The sequence below is a fragment of the Callospermophilus lateralis genome, chromosome 14, assembly GCF_048772815.1.
Source record: "Callospermophilus lateralis isolate mCalLat2 chromosome 14, mCalLat2.hap1, whole genome shotgun sequence".
Classification (NCBI taxonomy): Eukaryota; Metazoa; Chordata; class Mammalia; order Rodentia; family Sciuridae; genus Callospermophilus; species Callospermophilus lateralis.
In genome coordinates, this window is record NC_135318.1 from 25,419,280 (window position 1) to 25,438,350 (window position 19,071).

General features: G+C 38.5%; 1 protein-coding gene across 6 annotated transcripts in view; it reads left to right on the forward strand.

The window, feature by feature from the left end:
- Ltbp1 (latent transforming growth factor beta binding protein 1) overlaps positions 1-19,071 on the forward strand; it is a 388,495-nt gene that overhangs the window by 312,100 nt on the left and 57,324 nt on the right. For all 6 annotated transcript variants that reach the window (XM_076833843.2, XM_076833845.2, XM_076833846.2 and 3 more), the window contains 2 exons: positions 1,942-2,064; positions 7,017-7,142. In XM_076833843.2, coding sequence (XP_076689958.1) covers positions 1,942-2,064; positions 7,017-7,142 — 249 coding nt within the window. The remainder of the gene's footprint in view (positions 1-1,941; positions 2,065-7,016; positions 7,143-19,071) is intronic.

Sequence of the window (19,071 nt, forward strand, 5' to 3'; positions counted from 1 at the left end):
ATGTACGGTCATACAAAGTCATTCACAGGTGTTTATAGAATCTTTATTCATTGTGACCAAAAATGAGCACAACCCAAATGTTTATCAAAAGGCAAAGGGGTGAACAAATTGTGGTATATTCTTACAATGAAAAATTACTCAGCAATGAAGAGGAATGAACTGTCAAAACTCTCATCAGCTTGGATGAATCTTAAAAATGTTATGCTGAATTGAAGATGGCAAACACAAAAGGGACAAGAGGAACCCTGCAAGAGTGGTGGACATGCCTCTGTACCCTGACTTCAGTGGAGGCATCCCTAAGGAGTATACCCAAAATTGTACACACAAGGTGTACACACCTTAAAACTCATTGAACTAGACTCTTAAAGTAAATTCACTTATCATATGGAAATTACACTTCAGTGAGATTTAAAAAAACACATTAAATAAAAAGCAATATCGTGCTTTAGTTGAGACAGCCATGTCAACTCTGTTATGTTTTAGGAAGCGTATTCTGAACATTTTAAATCTGTATATTAACTTGTTTTTATTTTGATCGAATGAAATGATAAGGCACTCTTTTTTGCCCAGTAAATGATACAGAAGCCAGTTAACTGGTTGATTTGGTTCAGAGAGGAAAAGTGAATTTATTGTCCCCATACTTGAACAAGACAGCGGGATAATGAAACAGCCTCCGTACTTACTTCTTCCTGGAACCGCTCTTCTGTGTTAGCAGCAATCATTATTATTTGCAAGAAATGCCATAAAGTGCCAAATCCTGAGAAAACAAAGTTTTCCTCCTTAGCTTTCTTCAGTGCTAATTGTTTAAATCCTGCACAGACACACCTGAAGGGGGACTCAAGAAGTGTGTTAGGAGTCCTGAGCTCTGTCTAGGAGTAAATGTAATAAACAGCCCTGGAAGAAGACCCGCCTGACCTGAGGGGCATCTTTAATTGTCTCGCATGCTCCCAGCAGAGCTCGGTGCTTTTACAAATCACTCTTAGTTGTACATGTGCTGTGATGATATATACTAAAAAGGAATCTAGGCAGCCCTGAGTCTGTTTTGATAGCCCCTGAGTGACAGCTAGGTTTTGATCTTGATGCCTGATGGCTCCTCTTTCTCCAACAGTCCCTCTTCTTCCCTCCTCTGTATTCTACCTGCTGTCAAGAATCTAAGTAAATTCCCTCTGTTACAGGAAGACTTTTTTTTAAAAAACCCATTATAATAGCTTTTCTCTAAATTCAGTGACCCCTAAAATTACTATGATTGTCAAATAATTATAGTTTATGACAGTTCTCAGAATGTTAAATTGTTTGGGGCTTATAAAGTAATTTAAGATGTTTTTGTGTTCATTTAAAAAAGATATATGTATATATATATATATTTCTCTTTGTAGTCAGGGACCTTGCCAAGTACTCTAAAATGTTTCCTATAGTGCATAATGCAGGATATTATAGAAATAGATCAAGTATGTTAAGTATTCTTAAAATGTAAGTTAGCAATATGTGTTTTAAAAATATTTTGATTCTCTACCATCACCAAGAACATTACCAAATAAATTGTTTGGTGAAAATATTTGATTGATTTTTTTCTTCTTCCAATTACATTTTTATCGCACACACCCCCACCTTTTTTTGTGTGTGTGGTGCTGAGACTGAGTCCACAGCCTTGTATGTGCTAGGCAAGTACTCCACCACTGAGCACCACCTGCAGCCTGTTGATCACAGTTGTTGTCTAAAACTTTTGTGTATCGTTCAATGGTAAAGTCCTTTCAAGATGTTTCGTGTTAAAAATAAAACTCCAAAAGTTAAAAAGCTCTGATCCATTTAAAATCACATGTGCCCTATAAATGATATAAAATAATACGTATTTGTGTGATTTTGGTGTGTAAAGTTAAGAAAAATGTCTGTTTCTTATATACAGTTCATTTTGTCTTTTAAACTTTTTCACCGGGTTTATAGATATCAACGAATGCCTGGAAGACAAGAGTGTGTGCCAAGGAGGAGACTGCATTAACACCCAAGGGTCCTATGACTGTGCTTGCCCAGAGGGCTTCCACCTAAATGACAATAAAGGATGTCAAGGTACTTTCTCTTTCTTTCTCTCTCTCTCTCTCTCTCTCACTCTTTCTGTCATTATTTACATAGTTTTGTTCTACAGTGCTTCCTGGTGATAGTCTGTGGTTTTATGTCTTCTTTCATATATAAGTGATCTATGCTAGTTTGTATTATTGAGGTGTGTTTCTTGGGTTCACATCAAATACTGGAAGGTCTGGCTTTTTACTGCATCGTGTTGACCAGCAGGTCAGAACCACACCTGGCTTTGCCTGGTTCTGAGATCACCTGTCCTTTTCTGTTCCTTCTGTGGACCAACCTTGTTACTTGATTCTTGACTATCTTTCTAGCTTTTTTATGTCTTTCATGGACATATTTCATTTTGTCTCAGAGTGGGAATATCTGTCTGTCCCTTTCCTGTTCCCTGTTTTTACTCAGCATTCCCTTACTTTATTATAATTTGGTTGAAATTATGAAGAACAGGATTTTATATTTTTTCAAAATGCTATCAACATTTACTCTCCGGATTAGAACTACCCTAAGATTTCATCTCACTCTAGCCATAATGGCAATGATCAAAAATATGAACAACAATTAATGCTGGGGAGGTTGTGGGGGACAAGGTACACTTGCACATAGTTGGTGGGACTGCAGACTAGTGCAACTGCTCTAGAAAGCAGTTTGGAGATTCCTCAGAAACCGAGGGATGGTTCCCTAGGAGCGGGATACCAAGGAATGAGAAAAACCATGTGGCCCAGCTATCCCACTCCTTGGTATTTTCCCCAAAGATCTAAAATTGGCATATTATAGTGAAACAGCTACATCAATGTTTATAGCTGCACAACTCACAATAGCTGAATTATGGAATCAACCTAGATGCCTGTCAATAGATAAATGGACTAAGAAATTGTGATAAAAAAAATGAAATTATGGCATTTGCTGGTAAATGGATAGACATGGAGAATATCATGCTAAGTGAAATTAGCCAAACTCCAAAACTCAGAGGTGGAATGTTTTCTGTCATATGCAGAATCTAGAAAAAATAAAGAAAAGGAGGAGGGAAGGATAGAATAACATAAAGAACTAATCAAATATAAATTAATCGATGAGTAAAAGGAAGTCTAGTAGAGCAGAGGAAGGAGAGTAGGAGAGGGAAGGGGGAAGGTAAAGGGAGGGATCATGAACTGAAATCAATTTTCATGCATGTATGCATTTGTCAGAATGAACGTGACTACTATCTAAGTTTTTTTTAAAAAAGTTATATTGCTAAAATTAAAAAGAAAATTACTCTCCCTAAAAACAGTATAGTAGACACAGGGAACACGTAAGATCACAACAGCACAACTTAAGTGTCTGTGGTTTGATATAAAATTTCAAATATGTGACTGCTCCAAATATTCAGGGTTTTATTTTCTACCAATCATTACTAAATTGACTTAATTCTCTGTCACATTCATTTCTGTTTTCCAGAATAAATCACTATGTCTGTTTGAGAAGTATAAGTCCAAATAAATGATAGGTATGAAGCAGGTCTCAATGCTGTTTAAAGAATAATGTGTATGACTCTGTCATTCCCCTGTCTAAGGCTGATTGTGAGGGCACACACACTCACCTTGCTTTGAATGATCTCTTTTGGCTCTATTACTGGAGACGACAGTTGATTTTTCACTCTCCTTGAAGTTAGTAGCCTACTTTGCTCTAATCACAGGATCACGCCAGCATTCTGTAGATAGGTACTGATACCTGAGTTGTTTTAATGCCGAAAACATAATTGACGGTGATGCTATAACCACAGGACATAGCATTTTTCTGCAGTGCTGGGGTGGGACCCAGAGCCTCAGGCATGCTGGGCAAGCACTCTACCACTTAGCTGCTCCCCCATCCTCAATCATGGGACATCTTGGAGTAACCACATTTGATAGACATAAACTATATATCCTGAAGATAGTACTGTATTCAGTGAGACACTTTTAGTTGAAAATTTCGCCTCACAAAACTAATGATGGTATGTAGACGTATGGAAATTCCTTGTTAATAGTCTCTTTAGGAATGTGGCAGGATATATTTGAGATTCGGAACACACTTCAGTTTCATGTTTTGACTTATACATGCCAAATTGTGAATTTCTGTGGAATCTCGGACCCATGAAAAAAACCCAACTTAAATATCGTCTGGCTTTCAGCTTGGAGTTACTAGCAGCATAGTTTAAAAATGCCTCAATAAGTACAATCCAAATTGAATGCATATGTCTCTCTAGTTCCAGATATTCATGTTGTTCTTTCTTAGCAGTTTCCTGGAAAAAAGTCTGGGAATTCATCTTCAGTTCCTGTCATCAAACTTTTTAGACAGTTATTTGTTAATCAGTGACTTCTTTTGAAGCAAGAACTTTGTACACAATATTCCCCATGCAGAGTTTTAAAGTGGGTAAGCTTTTGAAGGACTACATTGAGGCTCAGGATAAAATAAAAAGGAAGGCTTGGGAAATTGCCAGATCTCCCCAAGATGGACGTGGATTTAAGTTGATTCTCAGGCCAGTAGTAGTTTCTGACACCTTCCTGCTCAGATTGAAGTAACTCTAGGCAGCAGATTGGAGAGAGAGGAATTGAAGCCTAAAAGGGGGTTCAGGTTGCCAATCTAACTTCTTCCCAGACTCTAGGTAGAGTACAAACATGGAAATATCAGAGATTTTATAAAAGAAGTGAAGTGCTTCACAGGGTGACGTTGTATTGAGAAATAATTAAGTAGAAAATGATTCATCGCTCTTCCTTGAAATATCTGAAAAATATTGACAGTCACAAAAATGGAGCGTTGTTAAGAAAATATGATTAATTCATGCCTGGTTTTTTATGTTGGTTCAGCAATGAATAGGCCAAATAGTCTGAGTTATATGGTACATGAAGGGTAAAGAGGTTAGAATTACTGGCAAGGGGTTTGGGTGGGGGTGGGGAGGATAAATCAATAATTGCTAGTTTCTGTTGCACAGTGAAATCAGCAAGGTAACAAGGTGAGCTCAGGGGATCCTGAATGAACAGAAAGAGGTGACTTCATTGAGGCAGAGAACCACATGATTGGTGGCTCAGCATGTTCTCAAAGTCACTAGGGAGAACTCTGTACCATTTCCTGTCCCCAGTAAGCTTTGGAGTTTTACAGGGACCTCCCCAGTTCTGTTGTGAGCTTCATGATGGGCAACGGCCCCTTCCTACTCATCCTGCTCATACAAAGCACTAAGAGCATATTTTAATTGAATAAAAGATGGACTTCTGAGATGGTATATTGAGGCCCTCTTTTTTTTTCTTTTCCCTTTTCTTTTTTTTAAAATTCTTTCTTTCTTTATTTATTTTTAGTCATACATGACAGCAGAATGAATTTTGACATATAATGCATACATGGAATGTACATACATCAATCATATTGTCAATTCTATTCTGCTGCCCTTCCTATCCTCCTTACTTCTCCCCTCCTCTCCCATCCTTTCTCTCTATCCAATCTAATGTGACACACTTTTTTTTCTTTTTCTCATCACAACATCATATATGTATTCTGTATAATGATGAGGTTCTCCTTCCATCTTCCGTGCAACTCCCCTTCTCCCTCTCTTTCCCTCCCACCTCTCTTCCCTATTTAGTGGTAGTCTTCTTCTCATGCTCTTCCTCCCTATTCCATTTTGAGTCACCCCCTTATATCAGAGAAGACATTCAACATTATTGAGGCCCTCTTTAAGAGGCGATTAAAGAGGGCCTAGGAGACTTCAGGAAAATGATCTTAGTGGATCTACAGACTGGATGATGATGACATGTGACCATTTTTATGACCTCAATTAGCTTAAAGAAATTTAACCAATTGTTTAGTTCAGAGGCAATGAACATAACTGAGAAATCTTGTGGTGGACAAACATCCATAAGACACTATCAATGTACAGTACCAAGGATTAGGCCATCCTCATCCTTGAGTTAAGATATGCAGTCCTTCTCAAGGAGAGAACAGAATAATGAGGGATACGGACGAATAAACCAGGAATGTGAGCAGAGTGCAAACAGGCTGTTGCATGCATCAGTACCATCATGAATAGGTCAGCCACCCTCTGGGTTCTCTGTGCTGTCATCTTGGGCACTGTTAGTCAACATAACTAGAACTGGTTTGAAAGAACATTTTACTTGCTGAATACCCCGTGTGTTATCAGTGTTAGGAGTGCCTCATAACCCAGGGCAAGGAAAGCATAATCACACTGAAGACAAGCAGAACATAAAATGGCCCCACAGGTTTATCTACAGCACAATCTGGTCATGAGTCTTCATGATAATTGGTACCACTTTGTCATGTGTAGCACTATGTTAAAAAACATCACTCACTAATTTTGTTGTCACAAACTCATGCAAACAGTGGCTTCCCTGTTCCAAAAGGCTGCCTTCTTCTTTTTCTTTTTTTAATTTTATTTCTATTACCCATTTTAAATGAAATACAGATTAGATTCTATTTCATTTATACATTCAGTGGACATTTGGAAGGGATATTTATGAACCAAAAACTATACTTAAGACACAGTCATCCTTGCCCTTAAGAAGTCCACATCCTAGGGTTGGAGAGGCCAGATGTGACAGACTAAAACAGAGATGTGTGCAGGCAGAGGAGAGAGAGTACAGCATTCACTGATGAAAAATATTTCTCAACATTATTCTGTTGAGAATTCCTTGCACCTCCAGTATGCCTAAAACAAGGGTAGCTTTGGGTCTAAAATTTGACATGGCTATTTTTGTAGGTTGAAAGGTTGAACATTGGCTATTACACATGACTCATCCTAAATAGTTTCTCTCTCTTAACAATTCAGCTTGTCCTGTGGCTTCTTCGATGACAAATGCTATACTTGGACTGCAAAATAAGTGTCTGGCCATTTAAAATAGCTTTTCCTGATTGTATATCTGATACAAAAACAGAAGAGCTTTTTTTTTTTCTGCAAGCATTTGAAACTCTCTTTTAAATTCCAGATATTAATGAGTGTGAACAGCCAGGGCTCTGTGGGCCTCATGGGGAGTGTCTAAACACAGATGGTTCCTTCCACTGTGCCTGTGAGCAGGGCTTCTCCATTTCTGCAGACGGCCGCACATGTGAAGGTAAGATAAACCATACAAAATCGTATTGCTGCTGTGTGATAAAGCAGACAGGAGACTGTTTTCCATTTAAACAGGTCAAGACTGAGACTCTAAGAGGTGCTCGTAATTCAAGGCCTTGAAGCTTATAAGTAGCAAGGTGACTTATGCTGGAAAGCACAACTCAGGAGTCGCTGGGATTTACAGACTGGATAACCCAAAGTGATGGTGCCAAAGACACTCACAGGTGGTTTCAATAATGGTACTAAATTAATGAGTCGAAATATGCAGGAGCCGATGCTTTTCTGTGCATGTTAGAAACCTGAAGGTACATGGTGGCACCTTCCCTGTCACCCCCTTAGACCCTGCCTGTTTTAATTGTACTTCATGTAGATCATCTTGATCCTTCTGTTTCTTTAAAGTGATGTCTCGTTTGATTTCTCTGTACCATTTGTGCAGAGATTTTCTAGAATTATTCCCCTAATAGCCTTACCTCTAAGCTAATATATTTTTCTTACCTGTTAGTATTTATGATCACTGAAAGCTCTAAATCTGTTGAAAGATATTGAGCTAGCACTGTTGCTTTCCCTTTGCAATCTCTATGTTTGCAGGGGTACAACACTGATCTTGACAGTTGTGTTCTTGATGACTTGTTCCAATTTGATAAATGGAGGAGTAATTTATCTGAATCTTTTTAAAAAGTATACTGAGAATATTCCCACAATTGTCCCTTCAGTCCATCTTTTGAGAATCTAGTTGATTGAAACCCAACTACATTTTAAAAGAAGTACATTGCAAAAGTTCTGTTCTAGGCCTACAATAGTACCCAGAGTCTTTGCTCTAAAAAAAAAAAAAAAAAAAAATACTGCAACAGGATGTGTCTGCTTTCCTTGCTAGTACCACAGTGAAATCATGCCAAGGGCCAGCGACCAGGTTCAGCTGAAAACAATTATTATATTGGGAGGAATAAACTGATCTTATAAAAAGCAGGAGATTGTTGAAATTGCTCTCCTGCTGAGCAGACAAAACATGGAGGCCAGATTTGGCTTCAAATGGAAGAGAGATAGTGCAGGGAGGGGTTAGAGCAAACAGATCGAGAGATTTGGAAGGAATCAGAAGTTGGGAAATAGAGGGAAGCATCACAATAATGTGGGCGATGAGAGATTTACAAGGAATCCATGCTTTGGTGCTTCACGTTTTATGTTGTTTATATTTAGCGCTCCGAGAGTAGAGCTTTTAGAAAAGACCCCGCGTCAATGCACACGTGCTTCTGAAGAGCACACTGTTCCCCAGCTGAAGAGGGTGCTAGCCTATCTGGGTGACCAGTAAAACAGATCTGCAGTCCCCACATTCCTGAGAGGCCACTTTGCTTCTTCACTTAGCTCTCAATGATGGGTAATCAAGTCTTCCATCTCTGAGAAGTGATCCAAGATACAATGGCTGGCTCTTGTGCCATGAAAAACTATATTCAGAAAAAAATAAGTCACGTCCAGTGCTCACGAATCAAACCTTTTGTTCCAGATGAATACACCAAACATAAATATATCCATATTTATTTTGTCTTTTGTACTCAACTGATTTTTCTTCTGTAACTTTCTAAACACTGATTTCTGCAGCCCAAGAGTTATATAATCTCTCTAATTTAGTTACAGTTCTAATTTTGTTGGTCATGTTCTTGGCAAAGACTTGGATTTAAAAATGTGTCTTTAGAAACCTTCTAATGCTTTATAAATTACTTTACTCATTGAGCATTCTCTCTTTGATACTTGGTCTGTATCTTATTCCAAAAACTGGACAATTTTATGAGTAATAAAATAGGTAATTTAGTATATTATGCTGATATATGGTAGTATAACTAGAAATCTTCCTAATTATTAAGCATGCTATCCTCTTTCTTGAAAAAGTTCTGCAAGGATTTCAGTTTTTATGGGCTTGGTCTAGTGTACTAAATTGGTCCAAATTTTCTTTTGTTGGACTTAGTCTGAAGCTTATGGCAGTAGTACTATGTCCTGATTCCACCCCTGGCTTTGGTGTAGGACAAAGCCAGCTCATGTGATCAGCATTTAGTAATGGAGCTGATGTGCATAGTACTTGAATTAACACTGACAAGTGGCTGGCACCCTTATCACATACCCAATCGCCAGCTTCCCTCCAAGCCCCTGGTGAGATTGGCTGAAGCACTGTTGGTGCAAGGACTGGCATGTCCTGCTCCAACAAGATGAAGAACCCAATATAGCTGAAAGGAGAGGGGTCCCTCCCTGATTTCCTATGCCTTGGACAATAGAAGGGCAAATTCTGTCATCCTGAAAAATCTGAATTAATACGACAAGTTCTATAGAAATATTAGAGGTACCATGGGGTCCTCCTTTTCCCTTGCTCCTGGCAACAGTACATGGGGTGGGAAGCTGAAATACCTTGGTTCTCCCACATGAGATAAAGAACAGTGTCACTGGAGTTCTAGTGACGTGGGAAGAAGTAGGTCGGTGAGTTCTTGTTATCATTTTATTTATTCACTGAAACATTAGCTGAGTGTGTCTGGGGCCAGGCACAGTTCTAAGGGCAGAACACACACAGTTCTTGTCCATAGGGAGTCTGCATTCCAGGAGAGGAATCGAGGACACATAAATAAATAGTACGTGTAAGATAACTATGTGTTTCAAGAATATGACATTGTTGCACTTTGTGGATACAATTAAGTATAGGATGTGACATCCATATATAATAAAATGGTTAGTTATTTTCCTCAAACCCCAGAGTTGGATGCCAGGAAAATATGTGGCAACAGGAGGCTTTGGATCGAGGTCCTCCTCTGTGTTCATGGGACATCTCTCAGTTGTAGTTCATCTCCTCCTGCCACCTTCTTTTCATCCTGTTTTAGTTGGCTTTTTTTTTTTTTTCTGCTGTGAATAAAGGACCCAACCAGCATAATTGTAGAGGAGGAAATGTTTATTTGGATTTCAGAGGTCTTGGTCCATAGAAGGCTGGCTCCATCCCTCAGGACTCAAGGTGAGGCAGGACCTCATGGCGGAAGAGTTTGGCGGAGGCAAGCACCTCACATGAAGACCAGGAAGTAGGGAGAGAGTTCACTTGGCATACAAATACATACCCAAAGCCACGCCCCAGTGCCCACCTCCTCCAGCCACACCCTACCACTTCAGTTACCACTCAGTTAACCCCTACCAGGGGATTAAATCACTGATTGGGTTAATCAGCCCAATCATTTCTCCTCCAAACCTTCTTGCATTGTCTCATCGTGTAAGCTTTTAGGGGACACCTCACATCCAAATCATTATACATCCTCTGGCCAAAGCTTTTGTATTGTGGATAAAAAGGAAGTTTTTCAGTTCTCTTTTTACTACCTTGTATCCCATCTTACCACATCCACTTGTTTGAAAAAAATCCCCAGTTCTTTTGCTCTTTGCTTTTTCCTGATGTCATGGAATTTTAATCCATAGGAGATATTTGCCATTGTGTTCATAAGCTGAGTCTGGGGATGGTTTTCTCATTATCAGCAGAATGTGTGTGAGTGGAAGAGAAGAGCAGTCGGATTCCCAAGGGTCACCATGTCTGCCCCCTGGTCTCTGATTTTGTGACACTTCTGACACATGTCCCCTTCTACCCTGCACTTGGCTGGAAGTGACTGTGCCCTCCCCTTTATTGTGTGCAGTTGAGTGAGAGTTTGACCCCAGAAGAGTTGGGATATACCTGTCTTTGAGTTTTAGAGTGCCCTCCAGCCCCCCATTCCTGTGATAAAGTGACCATGTTGGTCTCAAAGGGACCCTGTGGTCACCCAGCCACACGATGGGGCACCGGAGCTTGTGAAAGTTGGGCATCTTTTCCTCCACTGTTTGCCCTGCTTGGCCGTCATGGTGAGGTGGGCTTCCAAACTTTGCCGAAATCATTTCCCAAGTCCTGATCTTTGAAAGGCATTCTCATTCATTCGTATATCCCACAAATACTTATTGTTAATGATGTGCCAGCCATTGTCCTAAGTACTGGGGCCATGTCACTGAACAGCAACAACACACACACAAAAAAAAAGGTCCCTGATTTCTTGGAGGCAGTAAACTTATGATGAGTAAGTGATATAAGATGTTTCAGTGATAAAGCTCATGAGAGAAGGAAAACATAGAGTTAAGTAAGGAAGAATTTGAGGGTAGGACAAGAAGGGATGCTGGTGTGATACTAACTAGGGAGGTCAGACCTAATCAGTGCATTAATCCCCTGTTAGGGATTAAGTGGTTGGTAACTGAAGGCAGATAGGGTGTGGCTGTAGGAAGTGGGTCCTTGGAGCCCAGCCTTTGGGTTCCTGTGAGCAGAATTCTCTCTCTGCTATCTGGTGCCATCTCCTGAGCTGCTTCCCTCTGTTGTGTTCTTCCACCATGATATTCTCCTCACCTCTGTCTCAAAAGTATAGAGTCAGCTGACCATCGACTAAACCTCTAAAACTGTGAGCACCGAATAAACTTTTCCTCCTCTAAAATAGTTCTTTGGTCACAGCAACAAAAAATTTGACCAAAACACTGAGAGACAGCAGTGGGGGAGAAGAGGATCTATGGAAACTGTAATTTTGTTAGGAATCTAAAAAGCTTTTTAAAATAGTCTGTTTTAAAAATCAGACATCATTCTGGCATTACTTAATTTTTATTGGAAAGGAAAAAATCAAAGCCTTTCATTTTGATTTTGTATTTCACTCCTGTGTTTCCCTCCCCTGGATGAGGATGGTGTTATTGTTTGTCGTTTTTCAAAATAAGAACCCTGGACTGAGTAAGCGATAAGCAGGTTCAGCTCATAGTTTTCAAAACTATTTTAACGTTGATTGAGAATTTGAGATCTACCAGATTGAGGGGGGGACTTGTTGTAACATTCAGCCAGAATTCTAACTCATACGGCATTTTACCCAGAGTATGCACAGAATTAAGTCCTGTCGTTAAAGACCTGTAGAGATTCTAACCCTGTAATCCTTTAAGGTATTTCCTATGAAATCACTCATTGATAATGTATTTATCAAAAAGGGAAAACATAACAAAAGCACTTGGTAAAGATGGCTGGCTTCTTGAACCTTACAGAGAGCAGCAGTGTCAGTAGGACTTGGGCTCCAAACTCTCAGGCTAATTTTGTGTTCATTGACAACCAGAAAGCACAGTAAGTGCAATTTCACCGCATCAAAGAAAGAGTGAATTGGGAGCAAGTGTGGTTTGTGTTCAGATCTTCAGGTACATTTTCTATGAACAGTGTAGAGTGAGCGTCTAAAACCCTTCTTGACCATGCTCCAAAGCAATTGGTGGTTTTGTGGCATGAAGACAGAACTTCATATCCATCACTAAGAGAAAATATTTTTGAAAATGATTTAGCCAAGTAGGACACCAAAGTGTTCTGACACAATAATATATTACATCTGGCTGCTTGGCCCAAAGATTTTTAGGTTTTTTGTTTTTTAGTAATTTTAGGGTCTAAAATTGAAAAATCGAAGCGAATACAAATCGAGTGCTTCTTACCTTTCTAAAGGGAGTTTGACTGTAGGATCCACTGCCTCTCACATGTAAAAAGAAGAGAGAAAGTCTCAGTCAACATTCCAGGTAAAGGAAGGGGCTTCGAAAGGGTTCCTGTTCACACTCACTCTTCCTGTGAATGTACTTCTGCAGAAGTGAGTGGAAATGGATGTTTAAATCATTAGGGAGAGAGCTGAGGAAATTTTGCTGGAATAAGCTGATTTTGGACCTGGAATACAGATTTTCCATGCATTGCTTGTCTTCTGTATATCCACATTGGTATGAAGAAATTCATAACAGAAGCAAAACACCCAAGAGCTCTCCCTGAAGCCTTTTCATCACTGCTGACCTTTTACGACCCCAGAGCTATGGAAAATCAGCTCTTCACAGAAGGAGAAGTAAACACTTTCCTTGCAGCCAAAAAAAGTAGACATGAGATTGCCAAAAAGTGAAGCCTGTGAAGAGGCGAGCTGACCCTGTGCACCTCAGACACACCCGCCCTGCCCCGGGCCCTGGGCTTTATACAGCTTGTTGGTGAGTTTATGGCAATTACAACCAAAGCTGTTAATAACAATGGAAGGTCATAGAAGGCCATTGTGAGTAGTATTTTAGTATTCTAGATCCAAATTGTAATGTGTCTTATGCCCATTCCAGAAACTGTAGCTTATTAGGCATCTTACTTATAGGCCATTCAGCTTTATTCCCTGGGTGAGTGGACTGGAGGTAGTTTGTATATCTTATTCCGTGACTTTATTAAAACAATAGCAATGATGATGATGATGATAATAATACTGTCTAGCATTCATTTAGTTGTTGTTCTGAGCCAGGCACTATGCTAAATGCATTATACCATTTATTTCCCATTTAATTTTCACAACAAACCAAAAGGCTAAGTATTAATCAATATGCTTTTAGCTGCAATAAACATCTTGAAATGAGGAAATTTATTATGCTAATAAGAAGTACCAGAGATTGCCACTTCTCATATCCTTGGTGTCTTTATTCAAATGCTGCTTTCTCAATGAGCCCTTTTCTGACCTCCTCTTCTCAGACTGACTCTCCTCTTAATGAATTCATTCACTTTCTGTTTCTCTTTTTTGTTTTTTATACTTATTGCCACCTTATTCTACTTCTTTTTTGGATTTGCTATTCGTTGTCAGGCTCTACTGCTAAATTCTTAAAGCCAGGGAGACAGGGATCATTTTCTGTACTGTTCAGATCTCTTCACGCCACTGGAATAGTTAAGTTAGGAATACTTGTGAATGGATGAATGAAGGGAGAAAGAGTGATCTATAGTTCATCCTGGACTATTAAGAAACATCTGTAATAAGATCACACATCGAGTGTGTTATACACTTTTACAAAGCCTTCCCTATTTTCTGAAGACATAGTTCCGGAAAGCATACCCTGAATGACAGTGGGGTATAGAGGTAGTTGAGAAATTCAGTTGTAGAGTTTTGAGTTCGTGAATTTGAACTCTTGCTCCAGCACTTGTAAGCTGTGTGAGTTTGGATAAGTTTCTAAAGCCCAAGGTGCCTCCATTCCCTTCTTGTAGAATGAGGTTAACGGTAGCCCCTCCATGGGCTTGAAGTGCACTGGCACACGTCTACCTGGGGGGGAGCTTGGCCAAAGAAATGCTCAGTGATCATAGTTATTGTCACTATCTTAGGGCTTGGGTTGTGGATCAGTGGTAGAGTGCTTGCTTGGCATGTGTGAGGCCCTGGGTTCAATCCCCAGCACCACAAAAAATAAACATAAAAGTTATTGCTATTCTTATACTGGTACCTTACTTGCTGTTACTTGCTTCCTTCGTATGTGCACATCTAAAAGCAGGGAGCATTTAACACCTATTTATTTTTTGCATTAGCAGTGCTTATAAAATAGGCAACGTTATTTAGGTTAAGTAAACACTTGTGAATGAAATTGTCTGGTAGTTACAAGTCCAGACCTGGATATCAACACGTTACCATTTTTAAACTCAGAACTTATTTAAAGTCATGGAAGAGAGTGTAGTGACTTGTTTATATATAATTTTCTGTAACTGTTCATTCTTTGTTTCCCTTTGAGTTTCATATGGCTGATTTTCTCCATTTGCCCACCACGTGTTTCAAGTTTAAGATGATTGTTTCATGTGTCAGTTGCTGGTAAATTGACAGCTAATACCGATGTTGTTTGCATTTGAACATTAGAGCTGTTATTTCTAGAGGTACATTGCCTACATTCTGTGGTTTCATAACTGATCTTTCTTGGCCTCCTATTTGAATATAGAAGGAGAAAAATTAGAATAGTAAAAAAATGACAACTTTTTTGGCTGATTTTATATTGCCGCAGGGGCCTATGTGTCAAAAAGATAAATCTGGGGTTTGGTATGTTTGGCTGATACTAAAGGCTTTCTTCTAGTCCTCATTAGCAGCACCTCTTAGCACAAGAAAGACTATATGAAACGAAAATGCACAGCATGGCTCTACATTTAGAATAAATTTTTTTAAAACCTTGGGTATAAAAATGCAAAGCTATTAAATCAATGCAAATATAAAAACAAAATATATATTTTACATATGTTGTCTTTTGTGATAGAGGAAACATGGGATTGAAACTCAGGATATTTTTTGTTAGTGTCTCAAGAACTTTTTCTGAATAGCATAGAATTTATTTATAATGGAGGTAAAACACTCTACTTTTTGTGACAGTCCATTATAGAATAATAAATTATAATTCACTACCTACAGGAGTATAAAATTGTTTTCTTTTTTTTTTTTAACAATTTGAAGGTGTGCTTTTATGTTTTTCCATTAAAATATTTAGAAGTACTTCATTTCTGTGTAACTTTAAATCCTTTGCACACACTTCCAGTTTTCATATAATATTCTCTCAGCCTTGGTGGGAAGAAAGAGGAAGAAAGTGTGCATTTTTAAAAATTCATGAATATACTCTGATTGTTTTTTCCTCTAAAGAAAGACAGATGACTGTGTTTACAGGTTTTGCATTTGTGAAAAGAAAAACTGTTTTTGTGTTTCATTAAAAATATACGAGAAGAGGGCTCGCCTAGGATGTGTGAGGCACTGGGTTTGATCCTCAGCACCACATAAAGATATAATAAAAATATTGTGTCCACATATAACTAAAATGTTTTTAACACACACACACACACACACACACACACACACACACACACACACACATATACATACTGTTTTTCTCAACCTAACTTAGAATTTTTTTCTTTAACCAGATGCTGAGTTTGGGCATTTTAGCGTGTAGTGTCAGGCTCTGTTGTACCCAGCACACACATCCATCAGGCTTCCCCATGTAGCACCCTTAGCTCTGCCCTGTATCTGTTCCCTAGAAGGGATGATCCCAGCACAACCTGGATGCTTTTGAAGCTGCTTAATGACACAAATGACCTTTCCAGATATAAAACCTGAACTTTGTGAGTTCCCTCAGTGAGTAAAACTGTTTGGGTCAGACCACTTTTTCCGTTTTCTTGGTCATTTATAGAATGAGCTTGTCAGTATAGTTTAAATTGTAAAACTTGACAAACTCATTTTGGGTTTTATTTTCAAGCAGTTAATGTAGCATGACTTCATTCCTAAAGACTTTTATTTTTGACCTTAGTTTGGATGAGACAATCTTCTGTACAGTCATCCTACTTCTAAAGCCTAATGTGAATGAGAATCAGGAGTATATTTCACATACTTAAACTAATTTTAGGATGCTTTTAGGTGTTCAAAAAAATCACAAAGTTAAAAAAAATCATTGATTCTATATTTTACCCTTATGTAAAAGAGCATTTTACTAACTGTTTATTTTCAAATGTATGACTATGCATGTGGAGTGGGGAAGGAGGCCATGACTAGGAGCCATTTTTAGGGACTCAGTGGGCTGTGAGAAGGGGCAGGGAGGTGAGCTCCCTGGAGAGCTGGGCTGATCCATCTCAGCACCTCAGCATGAATGCTTGCCCATAAAATATGACCTACCTTCTGAAGGTGAAGTGCGTCCAACTCTACTTTGCACTATTTAAATTGTCATAATTCCAAAGCTCCATATACATATACTAGAATATTAGGGTTTCAGTCTATTCTGAATCTATAGCAGTACTATCATAATTCTAAAATGGTGATAAAATGATTCTATCATAGTTCTCCATCACTTCTACAAGACTAAGAAACATTAGAATACTGGTTCATAATATTTAAATAATGTCCTTGCCTTGCAATGGATCATGTAGAAATGTAGGTAAATTTTTAAGGAAAAATCTACTGAGTTACATATGTTCTCTTATTTTTGGTTGTGTCCTTAAAAAAATTACCTTAACTTCATTTTGCAGTTAGAGAAAGATAAGTTTTGGAATGACTTAAAATAAGCAGCTAGGAAGTGGTGATAAGGGTTATCATTCAGAGCTCTCTAATATTGAATCCAGTATGTAATCCACAATACCTCTTACCCATGGGAAATAGAGAAACAAAGTGAGCTTTTGAAATGGTAAGGCTTTTCTTTAGCCAGGAAATGCAGCAGTGTAGATTAGCTTCTTTTTAAATTGATGTTTGAAATGCATGTAGAAAAGTGCATAAATCATAGGGTGCCACTTGCTAAACTTTTGCAGAGTCCCTCTGACTCATCCCTCAAACTTCCTCATGATACTTCCTATCCTCATTCCCAGTTTCCCTGTGCCTCATTAACCATTATTCTGACTTTATTACTGTGGATTCATTTTGTCTGATTTTGAACATTATATAAATGGAATCATATAACATGTTCTCCTTGATATCTGGCTTTCTTCATTCAGTATTATGATTATCAGCTTCATCTATCTAGTTTGCTGTGCCAGTTCATTTTTTTCACTGCTATATAGTAATTCATTTGATGGATATACTATAATTATGCATCTATTCTACAACTGACGGTCATTTGAGTTGCTTCAAGCCTGGGGCTATTGTGAATGAAGCTCCTATGGATATTCTAGAACATGTCTTTTGAGAGATGTGACCACTCATTTCGGTGGATATCACCTAGAAGTTATATTGCAGTGTAGTTGCTGAGTTCCAGATACAGCCAGGTTTTCAGAGTAGTTCATGCTGCCATTAGTGAAGTGTGAGAGTTCCAGATCCACATTCTTGTCAGTAATAGGTACGCCATTCCTTTTCAGTTTAGCCATGCTAAGAAAAGGTGTCTTCTTATAGTTCCAGTTCACATTTTCCTGCTGAAGACTAATATTTAACCACTTTTCAAACCCTTTTTGAGTGTTGTTTCAGCTGTCAAATGCTACCTACTATACCTTATCAAAACAAAGCACACAAAACAATTCTCTTATCTCTTCAGATAAACCCAAGTTCTTAATTTTAAGGAAATCCAATGCTTTAATTATTTCATTTGAGATCAGTATTTTGCATGTCCAAAATCTTTGCAAACCCTAAAGTCATTAAGATACTTTTTTTTGCGGGCGGGGGGGCGGGGTACTGGGAATTGAACTCAGGGGCACTCAGCCATTGAGCCACATCCCTGGCCCTATTTTGTGTTTTATTTAGAGACAGGGTCTCACTGAGTTGCTTAGAGCCTTGCTTTTGCTGAGGCTGGCTTTGAACTCTTCAACCTCCTGCCTCAGCCTCCCAAGCTGCTGGGATTCCAGGTACACACCACCACGCCAAGCAAGTTGTTTTCTGAAAAGTTGTTTTCTGAAAATTTTTTCCTTTGAATTTTACATTCAGATTCATAATTCACCTGAAACTGAATTTTGTTTTTGGCATAAAATCGAGATCATGATTTCCTTTTTTTCCTAGATGACTGTCACATTGAGTCATCAGCACTTACTGAAAACAGTGCCCTTTTCCCACCAATTTGCAACTGTGCAAGAACCATGTGGTCAAATATCTGTGAGCCTATTTCTGGTTGACTCCATTCTACAGGTTTATTTATCTATTATTGCACCAATATCACATTGTTGGGCTGGGATTGTGACTCAGCGGTAGAGTGCTCGCCTAACACGGGCGGAACCCGGGTTCGATCCTCAGCACCACATAAAAATAAAGGCATTGTGTTATGTCCATCTACACCCAATATCACATTGTCTTAATTATAATAGCTTAATAATGGATTTCAGTATTTGTTGCTGTAAGTGATAAATTCTTCAATTTTGTTTTTTAGTTTGTCATAGATGTTCTTGGCCTTTTGATTTTCTACACAGTTTTGATAATCAGATTAACAGTTTTCAAACACAGATTAAAAAAAACTATCCTGGGAATTTTATTTGAATTGCATTGAATCAGTAGACCCATTTATAGTGATTTAGCATTTTACAATACTATCTTCCACTTCATAAATATAACACATTCCTCTATAAGGGCTTTTTCTTTCTCTTGGTGTTTTGTAGCAGTTTTTGTGTAAAGTCTGCAAACTTTCTTAAACACTTATTCCTAGACATTCAGTATTTTTATGTTGTTGTGAATAGCATTTAATTTTTTTAT